General features: G+C 45.8%; 1 protein-coding gene across 2 annotated transcripts in view; it reads left to right on the forward strand.

The window, feature by feature from the left end:
* LOC136610206 (small COPII coat GTPase SAR1A-like) overlaps window positions 1-23,361 on the forward strand; it is a 57,141-nt gene extending 33,780 nt beyond the window's left edge. For both annotated transcript variants that reach the window (XM_066589449.1, XM_066589448.1), the window contains exons 5-7: window positions 774-877; window positions 21,793-21,924; window positions 23,166-23,361. In XM_066589449.1, coding sequence (XP_066445546.1) covers window positions 774-877; window positions 21,793-21,924; window positions 23,166-23,282 — 353 coding nt within the window. In that variant the 3' untranslated portion in view covers window positions 23,283-23,361. The remainder of the gene's footprint in view (window positions 1-773; window positions 878-21,792; window positions 21,925-23,165) is intronic.
* Window positions 23,362-24,490: the final 1,129 nt, after the last annotated feature.

The following is a 24,490-nucleotide window of genomic DNA, read 5'->3' on the forward strand; positions in this document are numbered from 1 at the left end:
TTCAAGGTTGACTCAGCCTTCCATCCTTCTGAGGTTGATACCTCAGTACCCAGCTTGGTCGGGGGTAATAAATAAATTACCTGAAAGCACTGCGGAATAAGTTGGCTATACAAATCCCTTTCCCTAGTCTTTTAGGGAAACTAGAGAATCCTACAATGCTAGTACAAACATGTTTTACAATTTCAGAGCTGGCTTTGAAAAGGATGAAGTCAACAACAAAATCCCTATATAATATTGTATCACATCATGGGTGGAATAACTTCTGCATTAATAATAATTAACTGAAGTATATTAATTTTCATATCCAGTTTCTGACCTCATCCAGCAATAAGATTTCACAGCATATCTCTGATGTCGGGCAAGGTCCGACACATATGCAGAGCAGCATCCCACATTGGAGTGATGTAACATACTGTTACAAACATATGTTGGACCTTGTCCGACATCGATGCCATGCAGAAAAATCTTAATGTTGGATGAGGTCAGACACAGGATTGGAAAGGGTTAATTTAAAAAAAATTGCTAATCATCATGACCGTTAACTTTTATGTGTGACTATTGATTAATTTCAAGGAATCCACAATGCATTTTCCCACCCAAAATAAATAAGAACTGGGGTATGTGCGGGCAGCAGCAAAATTGGATTGGAAAGGGTTCACACTGGATGGTCAGATCACTTTTTTTTCTTGTGGGTGCGAGAGAGGAAGAGATCTGTTCATATTTCAGATTCTCTTCAAGTACTCACCTTCATATATATATTTTTTTTAATTTAGTACGAAGATTGTGGAAAGAGTACCTCCCTGCAGTAAATGGCATTGTTTACCTCATTGACTGTGCTGATCATGAGCGGCTGGCTGAATCTAAAGCCGAACTCAATGTAAGTACTTTAGTTCAATGATTAATTTTACAGCAATACACAGGAAGCATTCAGGAGTTAGGGATCCGGGTATAACGAGCATATGACAATGTTTGTTTAAAAGCTGTGGCCACCAGCAGCTGACAGTGCCTGAAGTTTGCATTGGAGGAAAGTGTGTATGCATGCACATGCAAGATTTCCATAGCTTGAAGTGTTCAGTCTACACTGGATTGATACATTACACATCACAGTCAATCAGCAGTTGGGCTATTGTAAGGTGTAGTGCTGCCACCTATTGGCACTGCCTCCTATATTTAGTGAATTCACAGAGAACTTTGGTCTTGCCTTGTGTCCCCTTCTCAATGATGCAGTTTTCTGCACTTTTACCTGCTACTATCCTCTTAGTAGTAATAATAATAATTTTAAATATTGTGCCATAGTGAAAGGGAGAGCACTGGAGGGACACTGTGTTTCCCACAGAATGCTGTATTACACCCAGGAAGTATATCTCATCCAGGAGAAGCTGATTGAGATACAAAGTATCCAGGAAGTGTGGTTTAACCAGAGACTGCTTAGGACTTTTAGTTATACTGTTCTGGGATGAATTGTTATGGAGTGATGGGTAAGTTGGCAGTAGGGCCTATCTTTCCTTCCTGGGGCAAGTCTGGTTTTCCTGTGACCCACAGCCTATTCAGCTTTTGGAGAATCAGCTTCTCAAGGAGCTATAAGATGGGTACACACAGTGCATTAGGTAACATAGTATGTAAGGCTGAAAAAACACATATGTCCATCCAGTTCAGCCTATTATCACTAATGTTGATCCAGAGGAAGGCAAAAACCCCAATGAGTGAGAAGCTAATTTTTACAATTTGAGAGAAAAATTTTCTTCCTGACTCCAATCTGGCATTCGGAATAAGCCCTGGATCAACAACCCTTGATTAAGTTGATGAAGTTAAAGGGGTTGTCTCGCGAAATCAAGTGGGGTTATACACTTCTGTATGGCCATATTAATGCACTTTGTAATATACATCGTGCATTAATTATGAGCCATACAGAAGTTATTCACTTACCTGCTCCGTTGCTAGCGTCCTCGTCTCCATGGTTCCGTCTAAATTCGCTGGCGGCTTGCTTTTTTAGACGCGCTTGCGCAGTCCGGTCTTCTGCTCTGAGCACGAGCCGCTTCAGTGTGCTCGCCGCTACAGCTCTTCTGCGCATGCGCAGACGAGCTATATCTTCTCGGGAGCGCGCTGGAGCGGCCATTCTGCTACCATCCTCTGTTAGAGGAAGGTGCAGAAACTGGAGCCGCCCAGCCGAGGAGCCCAGCCCAGCAGCCCAGCAGAGCCGCCCAGCCCAGCCGCCCGGGTAAGTGATGGGTGACGGACTGACGGGGGTGACGCGTGACTAACTGCCGCTGTGGCCCCGGAGCCTACCACTGGGCCCCGGAGCCTACCGCTGGGCCCCGGAGCCTACCGCTGGGCCCCGGGGCCTACCGCTGGGCCCCGGAGCCTACCGCTGGGCCCCGGGGCCTACCGCTGGGGAGCCGGGGCTAGCGCGGGGAAGCCGGGGGCTAGCGTGGGGAAGCCGGGGCTAGCGCGGGGAAGCCGGGGGCTAGCGCCGGTTACCTGCTGCCTGGCGGTGGGTGACTGGTCGGCCGCGTTCAATCCCGGGGTCCGGTCGGCAGCTGCGGGGCGTCTGGTTGTCCGGGAGACACAGCTGGTAGCGTCTCTGGAGCGCGCACGTCGGGCTACAGCAAGCGACGGGAAAAGAGCCGGCGGCCATCTTGGGGAAACTTTTTATAAGTTGCTGAAACGCTGGAACTGTAAGTACAAACCAGCTAGAAAAGTCATTTACAGGGGGGCTTAGTAATGTATGCTTAATTAGGGGGACTGGGCAAAAAAAAAAATTCACTGCTTCCTCGAGACAACCCCTTTAATAATGACTTTAACATATAATATTGTATAACTCAAGAAAGGCCTCCAGACCCCTCTTAATCTCTTCTATCGAATTTGCCATCCCCACGTCCTCAGACAGAGAGTTCCATAGGCTCACTGCTCTTAAAGTAAAGATCCCCCTTTTATGTCGGTGTAGAAACATTCTTTCCTTTGCCCGTAGAGGATTCACCCTTGTCATTGTCACAGTCCTGGGTACAAATAGATCCTGTGAGAGATGTTTGTCTTATCTGCTGATATATCTATACATGGTTATTAGGTCGCCCATCAGCCATCTTTTTCTAAACTAAATAATCCCAATTTTGATAACCTCTCTGAGTATTTTAGCCCACCCATTCCATTTATTACTTTAGTTGCCCTCCTTTGTACCCGCTCAGGCTCTGATATGTGCCCAAAACTGTACACAATATTCCATACCACTACATTTGCCACTACACAGTCTCCCCATCCTGCCACCACCCCCAATGTTGTTCAATGCCTCCCTATAGTAATGGTGCCTGCCTTTTTGCCCTATAAATCACTAGTGCCCTCTTTTGTGCCCCAAAAAGTAGTAGAGCCTCCATACATTTATAATTTATATGCTTATAATCCCCTCATAGTGCCACTACAAGAAAATGCTTATTTTCTGCCCATAATGGCTCATATAGCAAGCGCGATTTTGTGACCTTTTAAAGCAATATAGGGACAGTCTATACTACTGCAAAGTAGTAGTACACCTCTGAGAAACAATGACCCCTCTATGCCCCATGCAGTCCAAAGCGCCTGATGTTCTGGCCAGTGGAGAAGAACAAATCTTTTGTTACTCACACAGCTAACACAGCATGGCAGGGTGAAAAAAGATATGCTAGAATGGTGTGCTTCTCAACTTGCTATGTATGGTGCTGCGTAGCCGTAGACTGGCAAGAGTGCCTATACTGACAAGCAGAGTGCAAACATTGTGACAGACAACTCTTCCCCTGTGTTCCTGATATGACACTTTGTAGCCCACTATTGTGTGTTTTTGTGCGTACATAGATGCGTATATAAGTGCGCATCCATGTACGTACAAAAACACGCGTGAATGCCGGTCCGTGCATTGTCTTCCTACCGGCAGCTCCATTGAAGGCAATGGTCTGCCAGCACCCCTGAATTGTTTTTTAGGGAAGAGCTTTACATATAAGCTCTTCCCTAAAAAACAAGAATTTTAGTGTAAAAAGAAAAAAAAATGCACGCATTCTCTTCAATGGAGCCGGGGCTGCTGCCGGCGGCTCCATTGAAGACAATGGTCTGCCGGCACCCCTGAATTGTTTTTCAGAGAAGAGCTTTACATATAAGCTCTTCCCTGAAAAACAAGAATTTCAGTGTAGAAAAAAAAGAAAAAAAAAACCTGCCACATCTGTGACAGATGCAGCAAAGGAATTGTTCATCCCTAGAGGAAATAAAGAATTCCCTACCACAGGTGTCACAGATGACAGCGACAGTAGGGGATCCAGCTGCTAGCATCCTGTAATTGTTTTTCAGGGAAGAGCTTTAAATATAAGCCCTTCACTGAAAAACATGAAAAAAGGTGATAAAAATAAAAAAAAACATACTCACCTTTCTTCAGCTGCCGGGGCTCAGCTGCGTCCAACTGGCTCTTCTCCTGCACTGCTCTGAGGAATATTCAGCAGACGGGGATTTAAAATCCCCACCTGCTGAATGGGCTACCTCTGATTGGCTGAGCACTGTGACCAATCAGAGGTAGCTCTCACCTATTGAATGAAAGCTGAGAGCTGCCTCTGATTGGTCCCTGCGCTCAGCCAATCAGAGGCAGCACTCATCCTTTCATGAATTCATGAATGGGTGAGTGAGTGCTGTCTCTGATTGGCTGAGTGCTGGGACCAATCAGAGGCAGCTCTCAGCTATTGAATGACAGCTGAGAGCGGCCTCTTATTGGTCCCTGCGCTCATTGTGATTTGCCTTGACAAAGCTTTACTAGAAGAAATCCATCACCAATCCTCACTACAATTTCTTTCATTCATACTTTAATTTATTCACTTCATGTATTAAGCCATCGACCTATTTGTAATTTTATCAATTTAATTAATTTGTTTAGTTATTTATTTACGATTAATTCATCATTATCCAATCCATACACTATTCATCACTGCTAATTATGTGGACCTATGAAGTACTGAACTGTAAAGGCAGGTAATTACCTATGAATCAGTGTGTCTGTCTAGCTACACAAATGTGTGTTCATGCATTAATTATACATTTCAATCGATCATGTGTGCCTGTAATTTATATATGATACACATTCAGTGCAATCCCAATCGTTTCTTTTTCTTTTTTTTAATATTTTTTATTAAACATTTTCTTAAAGTATACATACATGCAAGAATGGTTTATAGTATACAGATTAACATGTCTATATGTAAAGCATTGCATGTAATACTAACAAAAGGGGTCAGTTGACAAATTGCAATACTTTCAAAGTTACATTTTCTTGCTGCTGGTATTGAATGTAGGTAAATTATTGCTTTAGTTATGTATGTAGAGTAAAATTAAAACTATAATTAACATTTTAACTTGAATTGCTGCCAAGGTTCCCATACACGATTAAATTTTGGTAGAGAATTATTGTTTTGAGCATATATTTTCTCGAAGCAATGGTGGTCGGATATAATATCTAGTAGCTCTTTCAGAGTTGGTGACGAGGTCGTTTTCCATCTCTTTGCGATAAGGCTTTTGGCTGCAAGAAGAAAGTGGCATGTCCAAATTCTTTTGTCTGTTGGAAGAGAGTCGCTTTCCAAGAGAAGGAGGGCTAGTTGTGGGGTTCTGACAAGTCTGTTTCCAGTGATAAGTCGAATGGTGTCGAAGACTTCTCGCCAGTAATTTTGAATCGAGGGACAGCTCCAGAAGATATGGTATAGAGAGCCTTCAGCTCCACAGTTTCTCCAACATTCCCTGCTCGTGTCTGGGAAACATTTGGCTAACTTGATAGGAGTGTAATACCATCTTGACAACACTTTGTAGTGCGTCTGAAGTAGTCCGGCTGAGATAGTTGATTTGTTTGCGCTTTCAAAAGCTTTCAGCCATTGTGTGGTTTCAAATTTTTTCCCGAGGTCGCGCTCCCAATTTAGTAGGTGGACTTTTTTTATACTGTTCATGTTGCCTGCAATGATATCGTAGAATACTCTTGTCATGGAAGTTGATGAGGTGGCACATTTGTGGAACAGAGTCTCCAGATCGTTTGGTAAAGAGTATGTCTCTGAACGTAAACGGTTGATAAACGACAGGATCCTTAAATGGGATAAAGCCTCCGCGTCGGGCAAGTTGTACTGAGATTGTATGCTTGAGAAAGGTCGTGGTTTTTCCCCCTCTAGGAGATCAGACAGGAGAGTGATCCCACGTCTGTTCCAATCTTTTAAGTTTAGATCACAAATAAAGTATGTTAAAATGCTTAGAGGGAGGTTTGCTGAGGGAGTTCTGGCAGACTGTTCGAATTTGTACGCTAGAAGGTTCCAGCAGTGTAACGTGGTTAGCATCAAAGATGTAAAATTGGTTGATAGGAGAAAGGGGGGTCTTTCTGAGTTAAGAATGCCCACCACAGAGGCTTTGATAACAAGGCTCAGAGGTTGGTTTTGGTTTCTATGCCTCTCCATGTGGCACCATGATGGGATTTGCGAGCTTTTGAACCAGATGGCTGATTGGCTTAAGATAGTTGAGTTGTAATAGGCCTGTAGATTGGGCATGCCTAGCCCTCCCTGTCTCCTGTGTTGGTATAAAATGGAAGCAGCCACTCTAGGTCTTTTATAGTTCCAGATAAAGTCCAGCATCTGTCGCTGGAAGTTGGCTATGATGTTTTGTGGAATTGGGTAAGATATTGTACGAAACAGATACAAGATTTTTGGCAGAATGAGCATTTTATATAAGGCCACTCTGCCAAACCACGAAATCTCTCTTCTACCCAACTCCCCCAGCTCTTCTTTGAGCAAGGCAAAAAGTGGATTCATATTTTCTGGTATGATCTCTGCTAAAGTGTTGCACAGTTTGATTCCCAGGTAGGGGATTGTTGTTTTCCACTGGAAAGGGAACTCTTTTTGTATGTTTTCTTTTAATTTTTTATCTATGTTGAAACCCATAATCTGGGACTTACTTAAATTTAGTTTATAGTAGGAAGCTTGGCTGAAACGAGATATACATTCGTTAACCTCTCTAAGAGAATTTAGGGGGTCAGTTAAGGTGATAAGTATATCGTCTGCAAAGAGGCTAATTTTATATTGTCTCATATTGACTGGTATCCCTCTAATTGTTAGTGAGGTTCTAATCATTTCAGCCAGCGGTTCAATGATCATGGTAAATATCAGAGGTGAAAGGGGGCAGCCCTGACGGGTTCCATTTGTGATTAAGAATGGCGTGGAAAGAGCCCCATCCACAAGAACCCTCGCGGAGGGCTGCGTATATAGGGCCTGAACCGCATGAAGAAAATTGTCCCCCACTCCGAACTTACGAAGGACGGCGAAGGCAAACCCCCAATGGACTCTATCGAACGCCTTTTCTGCATCCAGGGAAAGGAGGAGAGAAGGCGTCCGACTCGAGATTGATAGTTCCACTAGATTTTGAGTTCTCCTCGCGCCATCCACCGCATTTCTGCCCTTCGTGAAGCCCACCTGGTCGTCGTTGATAACCTCAGGGAGGAGTTCCAATAATCTGGTTGCTAAAATTTTAGAGTATATCTTGACGTCAGAGTTTAGGAGGGATATGGGCCTGTAATTTGATGGGGATGAGGTAGATTTCCCTGGTTTGGGGATAGTAACGATTATGGCTTGTAGCATCTCCTCCGCCATTTTGCCCTGATTCATTGAGTCGTTGAAGATAGCTGCTAAGTGTGGTGTTAGGGAGAGGGAGAATTTTTTGTAGTATTCATTAGATAGTCCATCTGGACCAGGGGATTTATACTTTTTTAATCCGTTGATGGCTCAAATTATTTCTGGAATAGTTATTGGTTTGTTCAAAGGTTCATTTATTAGTTTCAAAGATGGAAAAGATATATTGTTTAGGAATCTCTCTATGAGATCTGTGGTGGGTTGGAATGAGTTTGGGTCGTTCGCTAGGTTATATAAATTCGAGTAGAAAGTTTTGAATTGGTCTGCTATCTGTTGAGGGTGGGTAATTTTTATGTCGGGGTCTGTGGGAGAGTCTAAAAATGGAATTTTTGCTTTAACTTGTTTCTTTTTAGCTAGTTTGGCCATTAATTTTGATGGTTTATCAATGTGAGAATAAAAGTTTGCTTTTAAGAAGGTAAGATTGTTGGCGTGTCTAGTTAGGAGAATTTTCCTTAATTCGCTTCTCATCGCTATCAATTCTAGGTGACATCTCATCTGAGGAGATTCCTGTTGGGACTTCTCTAGTTTGTTTAAATTTTCTAGTAGGGAGTCAATTTTTTTTTGTTTGTTTCTTCGATCTTGAATTTTAAGTTTAATTAAAATTCCTCGAATAACTGCCTTGTGGGCATTCCATAATGTAAAGTTGTTGATATCAGGAGTAGAGTTGTTGGTGAAATATTCTTTTAGTGCTTCTTTGATTAGTGTTTGGTTGGTGGGTGAGTTAAATAAATTCACGTCATTTCTCCAAATCCTGGCTGGATTAAAAGGGGCGTTAATGTTTATTTTTAAGTAGATAGGGGAATGGTCGGACCATGAGGTGGTACCTATTGATGAGTTGGTAACGGACGGAAGAGTCCATCTATCGACTAACAGGAGGTCTATCCGTGAGAACGTCTTATGTCTTGGGGAGTAATAAGTATACTCTCTTGAGGAGGCGTTTAAACACCTGAAGGAGTCATATAGACCCTCTCTATGAAGCCAGGACTGGAGTGTGGGAGCGATTCTTGTTTTGGCTGTAGAATCTAAATCTTTATTTGAGATAATATTGAAGTCGCCGCATAGGATAAGTTTGCCCTCATGGATCTTTTTGATTTTTTTTACTAGTTTGTTTAAAAAGGAAATTTGTGACTTGTTGGGCGCATAGATATTTGCTATTGTGATTGGTGTTTCGTTTAATTTGCCTACCAAGATGAGATATCTTCCTTTAGGGTCAACTACTTGTTCTTTGAGGGAGAAATTCAGTGTTTCTTTAAAGGCTATCAGTACGCCTGAATGTTTTTTTGAGGCATTAGCGAAAAAGATATTGGGGTAGAGCTTATTCGAGAATTTAGCAGAAGAGAGATGCGTGAAATGTGTCTCCTGCAGGCATAGTAGGTCAATGTTTGCTGACTTAGCGTCTCTCCAAACCATTGCCCTTTTAAAAGGGGTGTTCAGTCCCTTGGCGTTAAGCGAGCAAACATTCAACGACATCTTGTGTGATAAATATATGCAATGTATGTGGGATTACCTTGGCAGCATAAATAACAGTAAATACAACAGGTTGTAAACTTACAACAAATGTGCGAGGTCTTCTGTTGTGTGTATATGGAGGTCCGCGGCCGTCGCTCCTGAAGACGGAGTTGAACATCTTGGAAGGTAGGGCTCGCGAAGATTGTTCTTTAGTTGTAAACTCGCAGACAACGTTGCAGGCAGATCTTTTGTTGTGTATAGGCAAAGGTTTGCAGGAGTTATTCCTGAGGGAGGAAATGTCTTGCCTGTAAGAAAAGGTTTGAGGGGGAAACTCCTCAACCAAGTAGTTAAGGATCTGCCAACAAAAACAGTTTAAACATAACAGTATGGCAGGTATTAAAACCTGGTTCATTTGGGGGAAAAGTTCGGCACATAGATGGCAGCCTTTTTCCATGTGTAGGTGGTATTGTTATTCCAGCGTGTGGAGTAAGTAAGGTCGTAGTGAGCGCATGTTAGATTTCTCACGGAGGCGTTGATGGTAGAGTACGCCGACCATGAGCTCCTTGTGGTCTTTGGGGTTTCGCTGATTGTGGAATGTCTGGCAAAGAGATCTTCCACTTGGATAGAAATTTTCTTCCCTCTTCTGGAGAGGATATGGTTTGTGTTTCGTTTTCCCGGCGGACTATCAATTTGGTGGGGAAGCCCCATTTGTATGGAATTTTGGCGTTTCGTAGGGCCAGGGTTATCTGGGAGAACGCTTTTCTGGCTTGAATTGTGGACTGAGATAGGTCCGTGTACAGATGGATATTGTTGTATGGCGAACTTAGAGAGCCTGAGGCTCTGGCCGCCGACATAAGTGCTTCCTTTACATGAAAAAAATGTATTCTAGCAATTACATCCCGAGGCGTAGTTTCAGGAAGGAAGTTTGGCTTTGTTAGTCTGTGAGCTCTGTCTATGATGCAGTCGTTGTCGGTAGCGTCTGGAAGAAGGTGTTTTATTAGCTTGATAAGATATTTTCCAAGATCGTTTTGTGTTATGCTCTCGGGAATGCCTCTAAATTTCACGTTGTTTCTTCTACTTCTGTCTTCTAAATCCGTCATTTTGATCTTAAGAAATTCTACCTCCTCTTCAAGAGAATAATGTGCGTCAATGAGACTGTTATGGGATGACGCTATTTCTCCTATTTTATTTTCAGCCTGATCTGTGCGCCGCTCTAGTTCTTGTATGGACATATTGAATGTATTAGACAACTCTTTAATGTCGCTTTGTAACGAGCTGCGCAAGGCCAGGACCATGTTTTTTATAAAATCCTCCGACGCGGGAAGACTTGAAGAAGGAAGATCAATTATAGGATCCCCTTCTGTCTACAGAGGTTGGTTATGAGTAGAATTAGATGGGGACATGCGGGATCTCTGTTTTTCAGGGCTGTTGGTTGGTGTAAGAGATTTAGGAGAGGACACGTTGTGCGGGGAGTGTGTGTGCTGCGACGCCATTTTGTGTGCATCAGAGTTGCTAATGGCGGAGCTATCACTTTGTTCACTCACCCTGCGCTGGGATGGTGTCCTTTGTCGGTCCAGAGGCAGCCTCTCCGAGCCGGTCGTCGCTTCATTTCTCCTGCTTGGTGAGCCCGCAGTGTCTCTTTCAGCTCCGGCGGCAGCAGCGGAGCCGGCAGACATCGGGGGGCTCTCCTGCACTGCCGACTCAGCCCGTCCCGCGCTGCGGGAGGAAAAGAAGTCGGAGACTCTCTGTACCGGCACTTTAGCTGTTTTCCTTTTAGGCATGATGTCCGGGGAAGCCTTCAGGAGCCTTTGGGTGAGTTTGACCCGCTGGAAAAGCTTTAAAGTAGCTTGAAAGGCTGATATTAATTTCACTTGTGGTATGTGTAGGGCTATGTTTGTCTTTGTATTCAGCCGTTTTCAGCCTACACACTGCTTGGGGAACTCTATTTGCAAGATCCAACGTAGTGGAGTCACTATCTTTGAGGACCCTGTCACCGGCACCCAAATGCTGCTGAGCTGTTCTCTCTGTTATCAGCTCACTATTCAATGCAAGCAGCCAGCATTCCTGTACCCAGTCTGCTACTGTATGTAAGTAGCTGTTCTGGGGATCTTTATATCGGGAGACTTGGGGAGGCAGAGTGCAGTCAGCTGCTGTGTGTAAGTAGTTGTTATGGATCTATTTATAGCAGGAGACTCGGGGAGGCAGTGTGCAGTCAGCTGCTGTATGGAAGTAGCTGTTGGTAGCTTTATATCGGGAGACTCGGGGAGGCAGAGTGTGCAGTCAGCTGCTGTGTGTAAGTAGTTGTTATGGATCTATTTATAGCAGGAGACTCGGGGAGGCAGTGTGCAGTCAGCTGCTGTATGGAAGTAGCTGTTGGTAGCTTTATATCGGGAGACTCGGGGAGGCAGAGTGTGCAGTCAGCTGCTGTATGGAAGTAGCTGTTGGTAGCTTTATATCGGGAGACTCGGGGAGGCAGAGTGTGCAGTCAGCTGCTGTATGGAAGTAGCTGTTCTGGGGATCTTTATATCGGGAGACTCGGGGAGGCAGAGTGTGCAGTCAGCTGCTGTGTGTAAGTAGTTGTTATGGATCTATTTATAGCAGGAGACTCGGGGAGGCAGTGTGCAGTCAGCTGCTGTATGGAAGTAGCTGTTCTGGGGATCTTTATATCGGGAGACTCGGGGAGGCAGAGTGTGCAGTCAGCTGCTGTATGGAAGTAGCTGTTGTGGGCAGCTTTATATCGGGAGACTCGGGGAGGCAGTGTGCAGTCAGCTGCTGTATGGAAGTAGCTGTTCTGGGGATCTTTATATCGGGAGACTCGGGGAGGCAGAGTGTGCAGTCAGCTGCTGTGTGTAAGTAGCTTTATATCGGGAGACTCGGGGAGGCAGAGTGTGCAGTCAGCTGCTGTGTGTAAGTAGCTTTATATCGGGAGACTCGGGGAGGCAGAGTGTGCAGTCAGCTGCTGTCACTTCTCCTTCACTCCTCACTTCACACTCAGTCACGGCCGCCGGTGTCTAAGATGGCGCCCCGTTCCCGCGCCTCCCCAGACCTCCGATTACAGTAACTCACCGGGAGGCACTGCAGGGTTGCGCTGTAGCTCTGACCTGTTTCCTCCGTTGTAGAGAAGCCTCCGAATACGGGTGAGACCTCCAGCACTTCTCCGGACGCTCCCACCTCTCTGATTGTGTTGGATGGCGAGTATCTCTATTTTTTTTCTTTTTTCCGGTTTCGCTTTTCAGCATATAAGTTATGCCCTTTCCACTGTGTGGTTCTTCAGCAGTAAAATAAGCAGCTTTACTGCGCTGGAAATGCTTTTTTAGTAGCTTTAAGGCCAGGTGTGAGCCGAGCTCAAGGAAACACTTCTGCCCGGGTCTGCATCTAGGCCACGCCCCCTCCCAATCGTTTCTTTTTTACCCCTTTATTCTAGCCATGTTTTTTTTATTGTATGCTTTTGTTTTTTTAAACTTTTTAATTCCTGGTTTCAATTAAATATGTTTTATTATTTAAATACTTGATTTGAGCTGAACCATTTTTCCAAGATATGTACCATATGTACCAAGGACCTCGGCCCACATTTCTACCCTAGACAGTCAGTGTATTTGTGCCAGACAGGTAAAACACTGCTATGGGCTGTCTTTGTGCACCCACAGCATAGGCGAGCCCAAGGAACTTAAAGATGGTATTACACATAAAGAAATCAGAGTGCCCAAACATGGCAGAGTTTCAACCCGCCAAGGACCTCGGCCCACATTTCTAACCTTGTCAGTCAGTGTATTTGTTCCAGATAGGTAAAACAGCATGGTAGGAAGTCTTTGTGCACCCACAGCATAGGCAGACCGCAGTAACATTTCCGTGTCAAGAGAATAGGCAGACCCCTGTAACATTTCTATAGAAAAAGTATAGGCAGACCCCTGTAACATTTCTGTAGCAAGAGTATAGGCGGACCCCAGTAACATTTCTGTAGCAAAAGTATAGGCAGACCCCAGTAACATTTCTGTAGCAAGAATAAAGGGCAGACCCCAGTGACATTTCTGTAGCAAAAGTATAGGCGAACCCCTCAAACCATTCAGTAGAAACTGCATAGGCTGACCCCAGTAACATTTCTGTAGCAAAAGTATAGGCATACCCCTGTAACATTTCTGTAGCAAGAGTGTAGGCGAACCCCTGAAACATTGGTGTATCAAGAGTATAGGCGAACACCAAAAGTATAGGCGAAGGCCAGAAAAATTAGTTAGATAACAGTATAGGCAAGTGCCAGAAAAATTGGTGTACCAAGAGTACAAGTGCACCCCTGAAAAATTGCTCAACCGTGAGGGCAGGTGAAACCCATAAACATTTTTTAAAGATAAAGTTGCTTAATTTGTAACAGAGTCTGAAGGCAGCCCTGTGAAAAAAATGGTTTCTATTAAAGTATCAATACTTTTGAAACTTTGAAAAATTGTAAAAAACTTTTAAACACAGCCTTTTGGGCCTCAGAAAAATTGGCAGTTCAGAGTGATGATATGCTGTTTTAGGAGGAGGAGGAGTAATAATATCCAAGAGCGATTGACAATTCCCCCTTTTTTTGTGGTGATAGAGGATGCATTTTTCTCCAGTTGCAGCGAAAAGAATCATTAGGTTCCGCTTCTTTCCGCCGATGGAGAAGAGAAGTATGGGGAAATCCAGCCTTTGTTTATCTTTATGAGTGTAAACATGTCGGCACTGGCAGTTGACAGGCGGGTATGCTTATCCCTGATGATTCCACCAGATGCACTAAGCACCCTCTCTGACATGACGCTAGTGGCAGGGCAGGCCAGCACCTCCAGGGCGTACAGCGAAGGTTTGTGCTACGTGTCCAGCTTTGACACCCAATAGTAGTAGGGAGCAGAGGCATCACGGAGGACAGTGGTACGATTGGCTACATACTCCCTAACCATCTTTTTACAGTGCTCCCTCTGACTCAGCCTTGACTGGGGAGTGGTGACACAGTTTTGCTGGAGAGCCAGAAAGCTGGCAAAGGCCTTGGAGAGTGTTCCCCTGCCTGCTCTGGACATGCTGCCTGATCCCTGCTCCTACCCTGCTACTTGGCCCTCTGAACTACATCTTCTGCCACTAGCGCTGTCAGATGGGAAGTTTAGCATCACTTTTTCCACCAGGGCCCTGTGATATTGCATCACTCCCATACCCCTTTCCTCTTCGGGAATTAGAGTGGAAAGGTTCTCCTTATACCGTGGGTCGAGAAAGGTGTACACCCAGTAATCGGTGTTGGCCAGAATGTATCTTACGTGAGGGTCATGGGTAAGGCAGCCTAACATGAAGTCAGCCATGTGTGCCAGGGTACCAGTATACAACACATCGCTGTCCTCACTAGGAAGATGACTTTCAGTATTCCCCTCCTCCTCAGCCCATACATGCTGAACAGATGAGAGGCAAGCAGCATGGGATATGTCTGCAGTGTGGACAGCTTACCCTTCCCCCTCCTCCTCCTCCTCTAAAACGCGGTGAGATATGGACATGAGGGTGGTCTGGCTATCAAGCGACATACTGTCATCCCCTGTCTCCTGTTCCAACTGCATAGCGTCAGCCTTTATGCTTTGCAGCAAACTTCTCAGCAGGCAAAGCAGCAGGATGGTAACGCTAATGATTGCCTCATCGCCGCTCACCATCTGGGTAGACTCCTCAAAGTTTCCGAGGACCTGGCAGATATCTGCCATCCATGCCCACTCCTCAGTAAAGAATTGCGGAGGCTAACTACCACTCCACCGCCCATGTTGCAGCTGGTATTCCACTATTGCTCTATGCTGCTCGTACAGCCTGGTCAACATGTGCAGCATAGAATTCCAGAGTGTGGGCACGTCGCACAGCAGTCGGTGCTCTGACAGCTGAAACCAACGTTGCAAGGTCCTCAGTGTGGCAATGTCCATGGTGGAATTGCGGAAATGTGTGCAGACACAGTACACCTTGCCGAGCAGGTCAGACAAGTGGGGGTAGTTTTTCAGAAACCGCTGATCCACTAGATTGAAGATGTGGGCCAGGCATGGCATGTGTGTAAGGCTGCAGAGCCACCACCTGGTAACAACCGTTGTCACACACGACCATGCCCGGTTGGAGGCTCAGCGGCGAAAGCCAGAGGTTGGTCTGCTCTGTCAGACCCTGCAGCAGCTTGGGGGCCGTGTGCCTCTTGTCACCTAAGCTGATTAGTTTCAGCACAGCTTGCTAACGCTTGCCCACCACTGTGCTGCCACGCCGCGCGCTACCGACTGCTGGCGACGTGCTCACACTTCTTAATTGAGAGGTAGACGTGGTGGAGGAGGAGGAGGGGAAGGGTTTGGAGGAGTTGGCATAAAATGCCGCAGATACCAGCACCGAGGTAGGAGCCGCTATTCTGGGTGTGGGTAGGATGTGAGCGGTCCCAGGCTATGACTCGGTCCTAGCCTCCACCAAATTCACCCAATGTGCCGTCAGGGAGATATAGTGGCCATGCCCGCCAGTAGTTGTCCACGTGTCCGTGGTTAAGTGGACTTTCCCATTAACCGCGTTGGTGAGGGCACGATTTATGTTGCGGGAGACATGCTGGTGTAGGGCTGGGACAGCACACCGGGAAAAATAGTGGCGACTGGGGATCGAGTAGCGCAAGACCACCTCCGCCATCATGTTTTTGAAAGCCTCCATTTCCACAAGCCTGTACGGCAGCATCTCCAGGCTGATTAATTTGGCAATGTGCATGTGTAAAGTTTGTGCATGCGGGTGGGTGGTGGCGTATTTGCGCTTTCGCTCCAATACTTGTGTTAGCGACAGCTGAACGCTGTGCGGATAGACATTGCTGGATGGAGTGGAGGACCGTGGAGGTGAGGGTGTGGGTTCAGGCTGGGAGGCGCTCGTGCCTGTGTCCTGGAAGGGGAATTGGATCTGTGTGGCAGGTTGGGGCACAGGAAAGAGGCAGTGGTGTGACCTGGAGCCGGTGAATGTCCTTCATCCCACCTTGTGGGGTGCTTGGCCATCATATGCCTGCGCATGCTGGTGGTGGTGAGGCTGATAGTGGTGGCTCCCCGGCTGATCTTGGTGCGACACAGGTTGCACACCACTGTTCGTCGGTCGTCCACGCTCTCACTAAGAAACATCCACACCTTTGAACACCTAGTCCTCTGAATGGAGGCTTGCCGTGAGGTGGTGCTTTGGAAAACAGTTGGAGGATTCTTCGCTCTGGCCCTGCCTCTACCCCTGGCCACTCCACTGCCTCTTCCAACCTGTCCTGCTACTGCACTTGCCTCCCCTTCTGAAGCCCTGTCCTCAGTAGGCTTTGCAAACCAGGTGGGGTCAGTCACCTCAACGTCCAGCTGCTCTTCCTCCGAATCCTCTGTGCGCTCCTCCCTCGGACTTAATGCCCTTACTACTACCTCACCGACAGACAACTGTGTTTCATCATCCTCATCCACAAAAAGCTCTTGAGACAGTTGCCGGAAGTCCCCAGCCTCATCACCTGGACTCTGGGAACTTTCCAAAGGTTGGGCATCAATCACGACAAACTCCTCAGGTGAGTGAGGAAATTTTTTATCACACTCCTGGCAGGAACCCGAGAACACTTCCTGAGAGTCTGCCTGCTCAGAATATGTCATTTTCATGGAGTGAGGAGGCAGGGAGGAAAGAGGAGCAGCAGCCAGAGGATTCAAAGTTGCAGTCCCTAGGCTGGGAGTAGTGGACTGCGTAGAAGACTGGGTGGTCGATACATTGCTGGACGGGTTTTGCCATCCACAACAGGACCTGCTCACACTGCTCTGTTTGTAATAAAGGTCTACCACGTGGACCCGTAAATTATGATATGAAGCTGGGGAGCCCAGAAATTTGCCTCTCTCCTAATCCCACAGCAGCCGGCTGTGATTCACCATGCCCAGGAACTCGGCCTGTGCCCACACCCTCACTTGGATGTCCGCGTTCAGGTCCTCACCCTTACCCCTACTCCTCATCATGGTGGATTAAGAATAGAGCAGGGCCCAAATAAATTATCCCACTGTACAGCACTGAAAACTGTGGTTTAATTCACCGCACACAGAGACTTGTAGATAGCGGAGGCTCTATGCTGTGACTTGAAAAAATTAACCCGCTGTCTTGCGCTGATACCTTGGGGTAATTTACCGCTCACAGAGACTTGTAGATAAGAGAGGCTGTATGGAGTGGGAGAAGACGCTAAAGCCAGTGGATAGTGCTGGTAACTGCGGCTATCTCAACCCCACTAAGGAAAGGGTATTGTGAGACGCTCTGCAGAGTGCAGAGCTGAAATACTTTGCAGTGGCCCAGAAAATATTACAGTAGTGTTTAGCGGTGAGACCTCTGTCTAATGCACTGCAGACACAGAACAGTATAACTGAAGTCGTTTGCAGTAGGCTAGGAAATGTTAGAGAGCAGTTTCACAGTGAGAGCTGGTTGTACGGCACTGCAAGCTGAGAACACTATTACTGAAAGGCTGTGAACAGGCCAAGATGCGTAATACAAAAATTGATGCACTACTGCTCCCAGCCAGCCACAACTATAATGCACACGGTCAGATGTAGCCCTAAGGACTGTTGGGTTTCTTGTACAGAGGATCAGGAGGACTGTATAACTTTCCCTATATAAGTAGCTCTGTCCCTACACTCTGTGTTATGCACTGCAGACACAGAACAGTATAGCTGAAATGGCCTGCACAGCCCGAGATGCTTAAAATAATTGGTGCACTACTGCTCCCAGCCAGCCACAACAGTAATGCACACTATGAAGAGTAGCCCTAAGAAAGATCGCTGGGGTTCTTGAAGACAGGATCTTACGCTATCACTATCCCTGTATAAGCAGCAGCACTTTCCCTAACCTCTGCCAGCATGCGTCTGAGGCAAGCCGCGGGCAAGACCAGTTTAAGTACTCGGCGGTCACCTGATCGGCCCAGCCACTCACTACTGAAAGTTGTTAAGTTTTCCAAGTTACATGTGAAATTCAATTTTTTTTCTCTACAAATAACCACTAAACATATTTAAACTCTCTCTCTTTCTCCAGACTTTCAATTCAGGTTTCTGGCACTTTAAATCTTACAACAGTAACTTCTTGCACATCCACAGACTCTGTGATTCAGTCTTATCTTTAAAAATAAAGACTCTTTTCCAACTATACCCAATTTTACCGTTAAGAGGATCCTTAGATCTTTAAGGTCTCCCTCATCTAGGCAATTTGTGGAGCCATGGGTCCCAGCATAAATAAAAGGCAGATGACCAACCTAAACAGTAAACGGTGTTTGGATACGATAGATGTCAGGGAGTCTAAAGATGGATAGGCGTTGGATCTCCAGTTTCTTGCAATCAGGAGAGCTGCTGACTGGAAAACATGGCAAATTAGTCTCCTGATGTTGGGTGGATAATTGTCAATGCCTAAGGCTAGCAAGGCCAAGGCTGGGTCCATTACAACGTGGCTTCCAGTTACCTCCGATAACAATTTGAATATAGAAGACCACTGAATTTGTATTTTAGGGCAATCCCCAAAAATATGTAGCAGTCAGCCTGTCTGCCCACAGTTGCGCCAGCATAAATAGAAGTGCATGAGAATAATTGTACTAATTTAGAGGGGTAATAGTACCATCTCAAGATTAATTTATGGAAAATTTCTTGGGGATTGGCGCATTTGGATGCCCGTAAGAACCATTTTATGGCCTTGGACCATTGATTTAGTCTTCTCTGTAAATTACATAACTGCAAACTTTGTGCACAATTTTGTGCCTGTGCCCTCTACTATATGTAACCACTTTGGGGAAATTAGCTCAATAGCATTTTTATTCCTGGGTCAGATGGTTGGCACATTCAGTCACTGCATTAAAAGCAGGGGTGATTTTGTAATACAAATTACCACATGGGCTCAGAAATACTTCCAGAAATCCCTCTGTGAACAAAGTTAGCAGTGCAATCAACAGATGTAAGTTAAAGCTGTAAAGAAGAATCCAAATATTCAGAATCCATATAATCCAGAAGCGCTGATGTCTTCTTTAGGCCAAAGCTCATTTAAAATGTACTGAGGCAGAATGGAAATCTGCTCTCTGTCAGATGAATCAAAATTTGAAATTCTTTTTGGAAACCTCAGATGCCGTGTCCTGTAGATGAAAGGGGAGAAAATCATCCAGCTTATTATCCGCACACAGTTCAAAAGCCAGCATCTCTGATAATATGGGATAGTATAGTGCCTATGGAATGAGCAGTTTACATATTAAAAAAAAACCCACTATCACTGCTGAGCAGTATTTAGAGGTTTTAGAACAACTTATGCTCCCTTCCAGACAAAACAATGCGAAACCACATACTACATCCATCACTACAGCATGACTTAGCAGAAGTAGAGGCTGGGTGCTGAACTTGTCTGCCTGTAGGCTAGACCTTTCACCAACAGAAAGCATTTGGTGCATTATGAAACAGAAATCTGGCAGAGAAGAGCCAGGACTGTTGAGAAGCTAGCATCCTACATTAGACGGAAATTGGACAAGATTCTTCACCCAAAACTTCAGTAATTGGTCTCCTCACTTCCCAGAAGTTTACAGATGGTTGTAAAAAGAGGCGATTCTACACATTGGTAGACATGGCCCTGTCCCAACTTTTTTGAGATGTGTTGTTGCCTCTAACATTTAAGGGCTTCTTTACACGACCGTCTATATACAGCTATTGTAGCTGCGTCCAAAAATCGTGACCATTTGAAGCATTGGATTCCAATGTATTTATTCAGATGAGCGATTTTAAAGGGGTTGTCTCGCGAAATCAAGTGGGGTTATACACTTCTGTATGGCCATATTAATGCACTTTGTAATATACATCGTGCATTAAATATGAGCCATACAGAAGTTATTCACTTACCTGCTCCGTTGCTAGCGTCCACGTCTCCATGGATCCGTCTAAAATCGCCGGCGGCTTGCTTTTCTAGCCGCGCTTGCGCAGTCCGTTCTTCTGCTCTGAACACGAGCCGCTTCAGCATGCTTGCCGCTACAGCTCTTCTGCGCATGCGCAGACGAGCTGTAACTTCTCGGGAGCGCGCTGGAGCGGCCATTCTGCTACCATCCTCTGTTAGAGAATGGTGCAGAAACTTGAGAAGCCCAGCCCAGCAGACCAGCCGAGAAGCCCAGCCCAGCCGAGAAGCCCAGCCCAGCCCTGCCATGACGCCCATGTAAGTGAGGGGTCGGGGGTCGGGGGTGATGTGTGCGCTGGGGAGCCTGCCGCCGGGCCCCGGAGCCTGCCGCCGGGTCCCGGAGCCTTCGTCTGTTGTCAGGGGCCTGCCGCCGGGTCCCGGAGCCTTCGTCTGTTGTCAGGGGACTGCCGCCAGGCCCCGGAGCCTTCGTCTGTTGTCAGGGGCCTGCCGCCGGGCCCCGGAGCCTGCCGCCAGGCCCCGGAGCCTTCGTCTGTTGTCAGGGGCCTGCCGCTGGGCCCCGGGGCCTAGCGCGGGGGAGTCGGGGCCTAGCGCGGGGGAGCCGGGGCCTAGCGTTGGTTACCTGCTGCCTGGCGGTGGGTGACTGTGGCCCAAGAGCGTGTGCCGTGGTCGGCGGTCGCGGGGCGTCTGGTTGTCAGGGAGACACAGCTGGTAGCGTCTCGGGAGCGCGCACGTTGGGCTACAGCAATCGACGGGAAAAGAGCCGGCGGCCATCTTTGGGAAACTTTTTATAAGTTGCTGAAACGCTGGAACTGTAAGTAGAAACCGGCTAGAAAAGTCATTTACACGGGTGCTTAGTAATGTATGCTTAAAAAGGGGGACTGGGCAAAAAAAAAATTTCACTGCTTCCTCGAGACAACCCCTTTAAGGCACGTAGAAAAATCGCTCCAGGAAAAATAGCAAATTGGCGAGTGACAAGCGATGACTGATTTTATACCTAGCGTCAAAAGATTGGTCTTGCCCTATCTTTTGACAAGCCATGCTTAAAACTCCTATATAGACTCCTATGGAAGCTGGAAAAAAAAGGAAGTGAGAGGAAATTTAGCTGCATCCAATGCCGGGAAAATAAGACAGTTGGCTTTATTTAAGCATTAGCAGTAATTCTTACAATTTCTGTCGACCAAGGGATTTCCGCGCTGCAGTGTGTTTTTTCATTGTATGAATGGACAAGAAAATGCTAATTAAGATTGTGACTTGATTGCAGTTAATCTTAATTCCTGCGATTTTTAGCAACGACTCGACGAGCGTAAAAACTCTACCACAGTCACTGATGATAATCACACAGCTCCAATAGAGGAGATCACAGCTCATCCCCCTGACTGTATACTTCTGCTCTGTAGCTTATTTAGGTGCATATAGTAGGTAATAATAATTACGAGCTCTGAGCCTCAGTGGTTTTCTATTAGGTTTAAGGGACAGAAACTATGTGAAATGAAGATCAAATAAGTCTCTGTCTCACATTTTGAACCCTATGGTTCCATCCTGGTTTCCATTCCCTATGCAGTTCTCTGCCCAAGAGACAGAAACCAGGATGGAATAAGCACTGGACTGCAAAAGTGTTGTGTGAAAAGAGCCTTACAGAATTCTGAACTATGGTTTTGGTTTGCCAGGTGACAAAGAAATTGGCTTGTAATTATAGTCAGTTTTAGTGTTAGCTCATTTACAAAGGGCCTCTAAAAGTTGGGATTTGGTTATGTGCAACTTTTTGTTTAAAGACTGATAAATAGCTTGATGTGTATTTCAGTATATGTGAATTTTATTAAACTATATCCCTGTTTTTGTGTTTTAGGAATTGCTAGCTGTTGAAACAAGCAGCAGCATACCGATACTGCTTCTTGGCAACAAGATTGATAGAACAGAGGCCATCAGTGAAGAGAAACTTTTATATGCATTTGGACTTTATGGTCTCACAACAGGAAAGGTACTGATTTGACTCTTACCTATGAATTGTATCGTCTTTCTCTTAGCGTTCTCTAATACCAGAGCTAGATTAGGAACTCCTTTGCACAATCCAAGCTAGAGATAGGCCACAGGACTCAAATCATATGATGCAACAGTTGCTCTAATCTTTCCTATAGCTGCATTTGGTTTGTGCCTGAAGTTGGCTATGCAGGACCTAAAAAACTCATCGTATGTGCATCAATGTTTCAGTTCATGGACATAACTAACATTTATAAGGCCCAATAGCAAATCTTGAGCGAGAATATTGTTCGAAGGAATGTGCCCTTAGATGGCTACCCACTAGCGATATTTTTTCTTGCGCTGCAAGAGAGGGTGCCACGCAGCGCAGAGAAAACTCTGTGATATGGCACACTGCTTTCAATAGGGCTGGCGGCGTCAAAGCCAGCCCCCTATTGAAAACATAGGCACTGCTGCGGCCCCATTGAAAGCAGTGGATTGCAGACAACCCCCGCAGCAATGACTTGCAGGGAAGGGCTTGAAATATAAGCCCCTCCCTGAAAATCAGCCCTAGCTGTAAAAGGAAAACCCAAAATTATACTCATCTAGAAGAGTCATCTCGCTCTTCTCTCTGGCAGGCAGTCTACTTCTATCTTCTGGAGGCCAGGGATTGAAAAATCCCCGCTTCCAGAAAGTACTGTTGTCATTGACTGAGCGCTCAGCTATCACAGCCAGCGATCAGCCATTGAATGTCAGCTTAGCGCTGCTTGTGGTTGGTCACAGTGCTCAGCCAATCACAGGCAGAGCTCAGCCATTCATTGAATTCAATGAATTGAATGAATGGCTGAGCACTGCCAAGCCAGTGAGTATAATTTATTTTTTCTTCACAGTTTTTTACAGCTAGGGCTGATTTTCAGGGAAGGGCTTATATTTCAAGCCCTTCCCTGAAAATCATTGCTGCAGGGGTTGTCTGCAACCCACTGCTTTCAATGGGGCCGCAGCAGTGCCGACCCCATTGAAAAGGATAGAATCACGGACTTCTGCCACAGCTGTGGCAGAGGATTACTTCATCTCCGATGTCCCCGCTGGGTTGAAGGGATTCTCTGCCATATCTGTCACAGCTGTGGCAGAAGTAGTGACGTGTGGCATTCCTAATGCTTTATTTTATTGTATCATAAGGATTTGCTGTTTGCTCTTTTTTTTTACTTCCGGTTTTGTCTTTTATATGCAATTATCAAAAATACTTTTAAATTTAATTTATAGGGAAAAGTGCCTTTACAGCAGCTAAACGCAAGACCTCTTGAAGTGTTCATGTGCAGCATACTGAAGCGACAAGGTTATGGGGAAGGATTCCGCTGGCTGTCACAGTACATTGATTGATTCACAAGTTTTGACGATTATTCCCTATTTTATTTTGTTGCTCAGATTTTGTAACTTCAATTAAATGGTGCCTACTTGATATATGACTTGCTTATTTTATATCAAAGTAGTCCAAAACTGAATCCTTTGTCTCATGTAGCTATTTTTAAATTATAATAGTTTAAATAAAAGTGTCACGTGTATCCATCTGTACTGTAATATTGTTAATAGAGGTAGATTATGTATGTCGTTAAATTGCTTTTATCGAAGTATTGGAATCTGACAAAATTAGGAAGTATTTTAACCCTTTGTAATCCAATTTTGGATTCAGGGTTTCCTAGGGGGCTTTCTCTTTCTGCCATTATACAATGGCGCCATCTGCTGGCTAGAGCCAGTACTGTGGTATGGGACATGCTGGAGAGGCCCCCCGACAACAGAGCAGCCAGTAATCTACAGTAAGAATACCCTGCCGGACATCTTCCGACATTGGAGCTGTACAGTCTTCAAATAGAATGTCTTTAGATGTCAGACAGTGGATTGGAAAGGGTTAAACATTAGAGATGAGCGAGCACCAAAATGCTCGGGTGCTCGTTACTCGGGACAAAATTTTCGCAATGCTCGAGGGTTTGTTTCGAATAACGAACCCCATTGAAGTCAATGGGCGACCCGAGCATTTTTGTATTTCGCCGATGCTCGCTAAGGTTTCCATGTGTGAAAATCTGGGCAATTCAAGAAAGTGATGGGAACGACACAGCAACGGATAGGGCAGGCGAGGGGCTACATGTTGGGCTGCATCTCAAGTTCACAGGTCCCACTATTAAGCCACAATAGCGGCAAGAGTGGGGCCCCCCCCTCCCAACAACTTTTACTTCTGAAAAGCCCTCATTAGCATGGCATACCTTAGCTAAGCACCACACTACCTACAACAAAGCACAATCACTGCCTGCATGACACTCTGCTGCCACTTCTCCTGGGTTACATGCTGCCCAACCCCCCTCCCCCCTGCACGACGCAGTGTCCACAGCGCACACCAAACTGTCCCTGCGCAGCCTTCAGCTGCCCTCATGCCACACCACCCTCATGTCTATTTATAAGTGCGTCTGCCATGAGGAGGAACTGCAGGCACACACTGCAGAGGGTTGGCACGGCTAGGCAGCGACCCTCTTTAAAAGTGGTGTGGCCATAGCCCACAATGCTGTACAGAAGCAATGAGAAATATAATCCTGTGC

Source organism: Eleutherodactylus coqui, chromosome 2 (assembly GCF_035609145.1).
Source record: "Eleutherodactylus coqui strain aEleCoq1 chromosome 2, aEleCoq1.hap1, whole genome shotgun sequence".
NCBI lineage: Eukaryota > Metazoa > Chordata > Amphibia > Anura > Eleutherodactylidae > Eleutherodactylus > Eleutherodactylus coqui.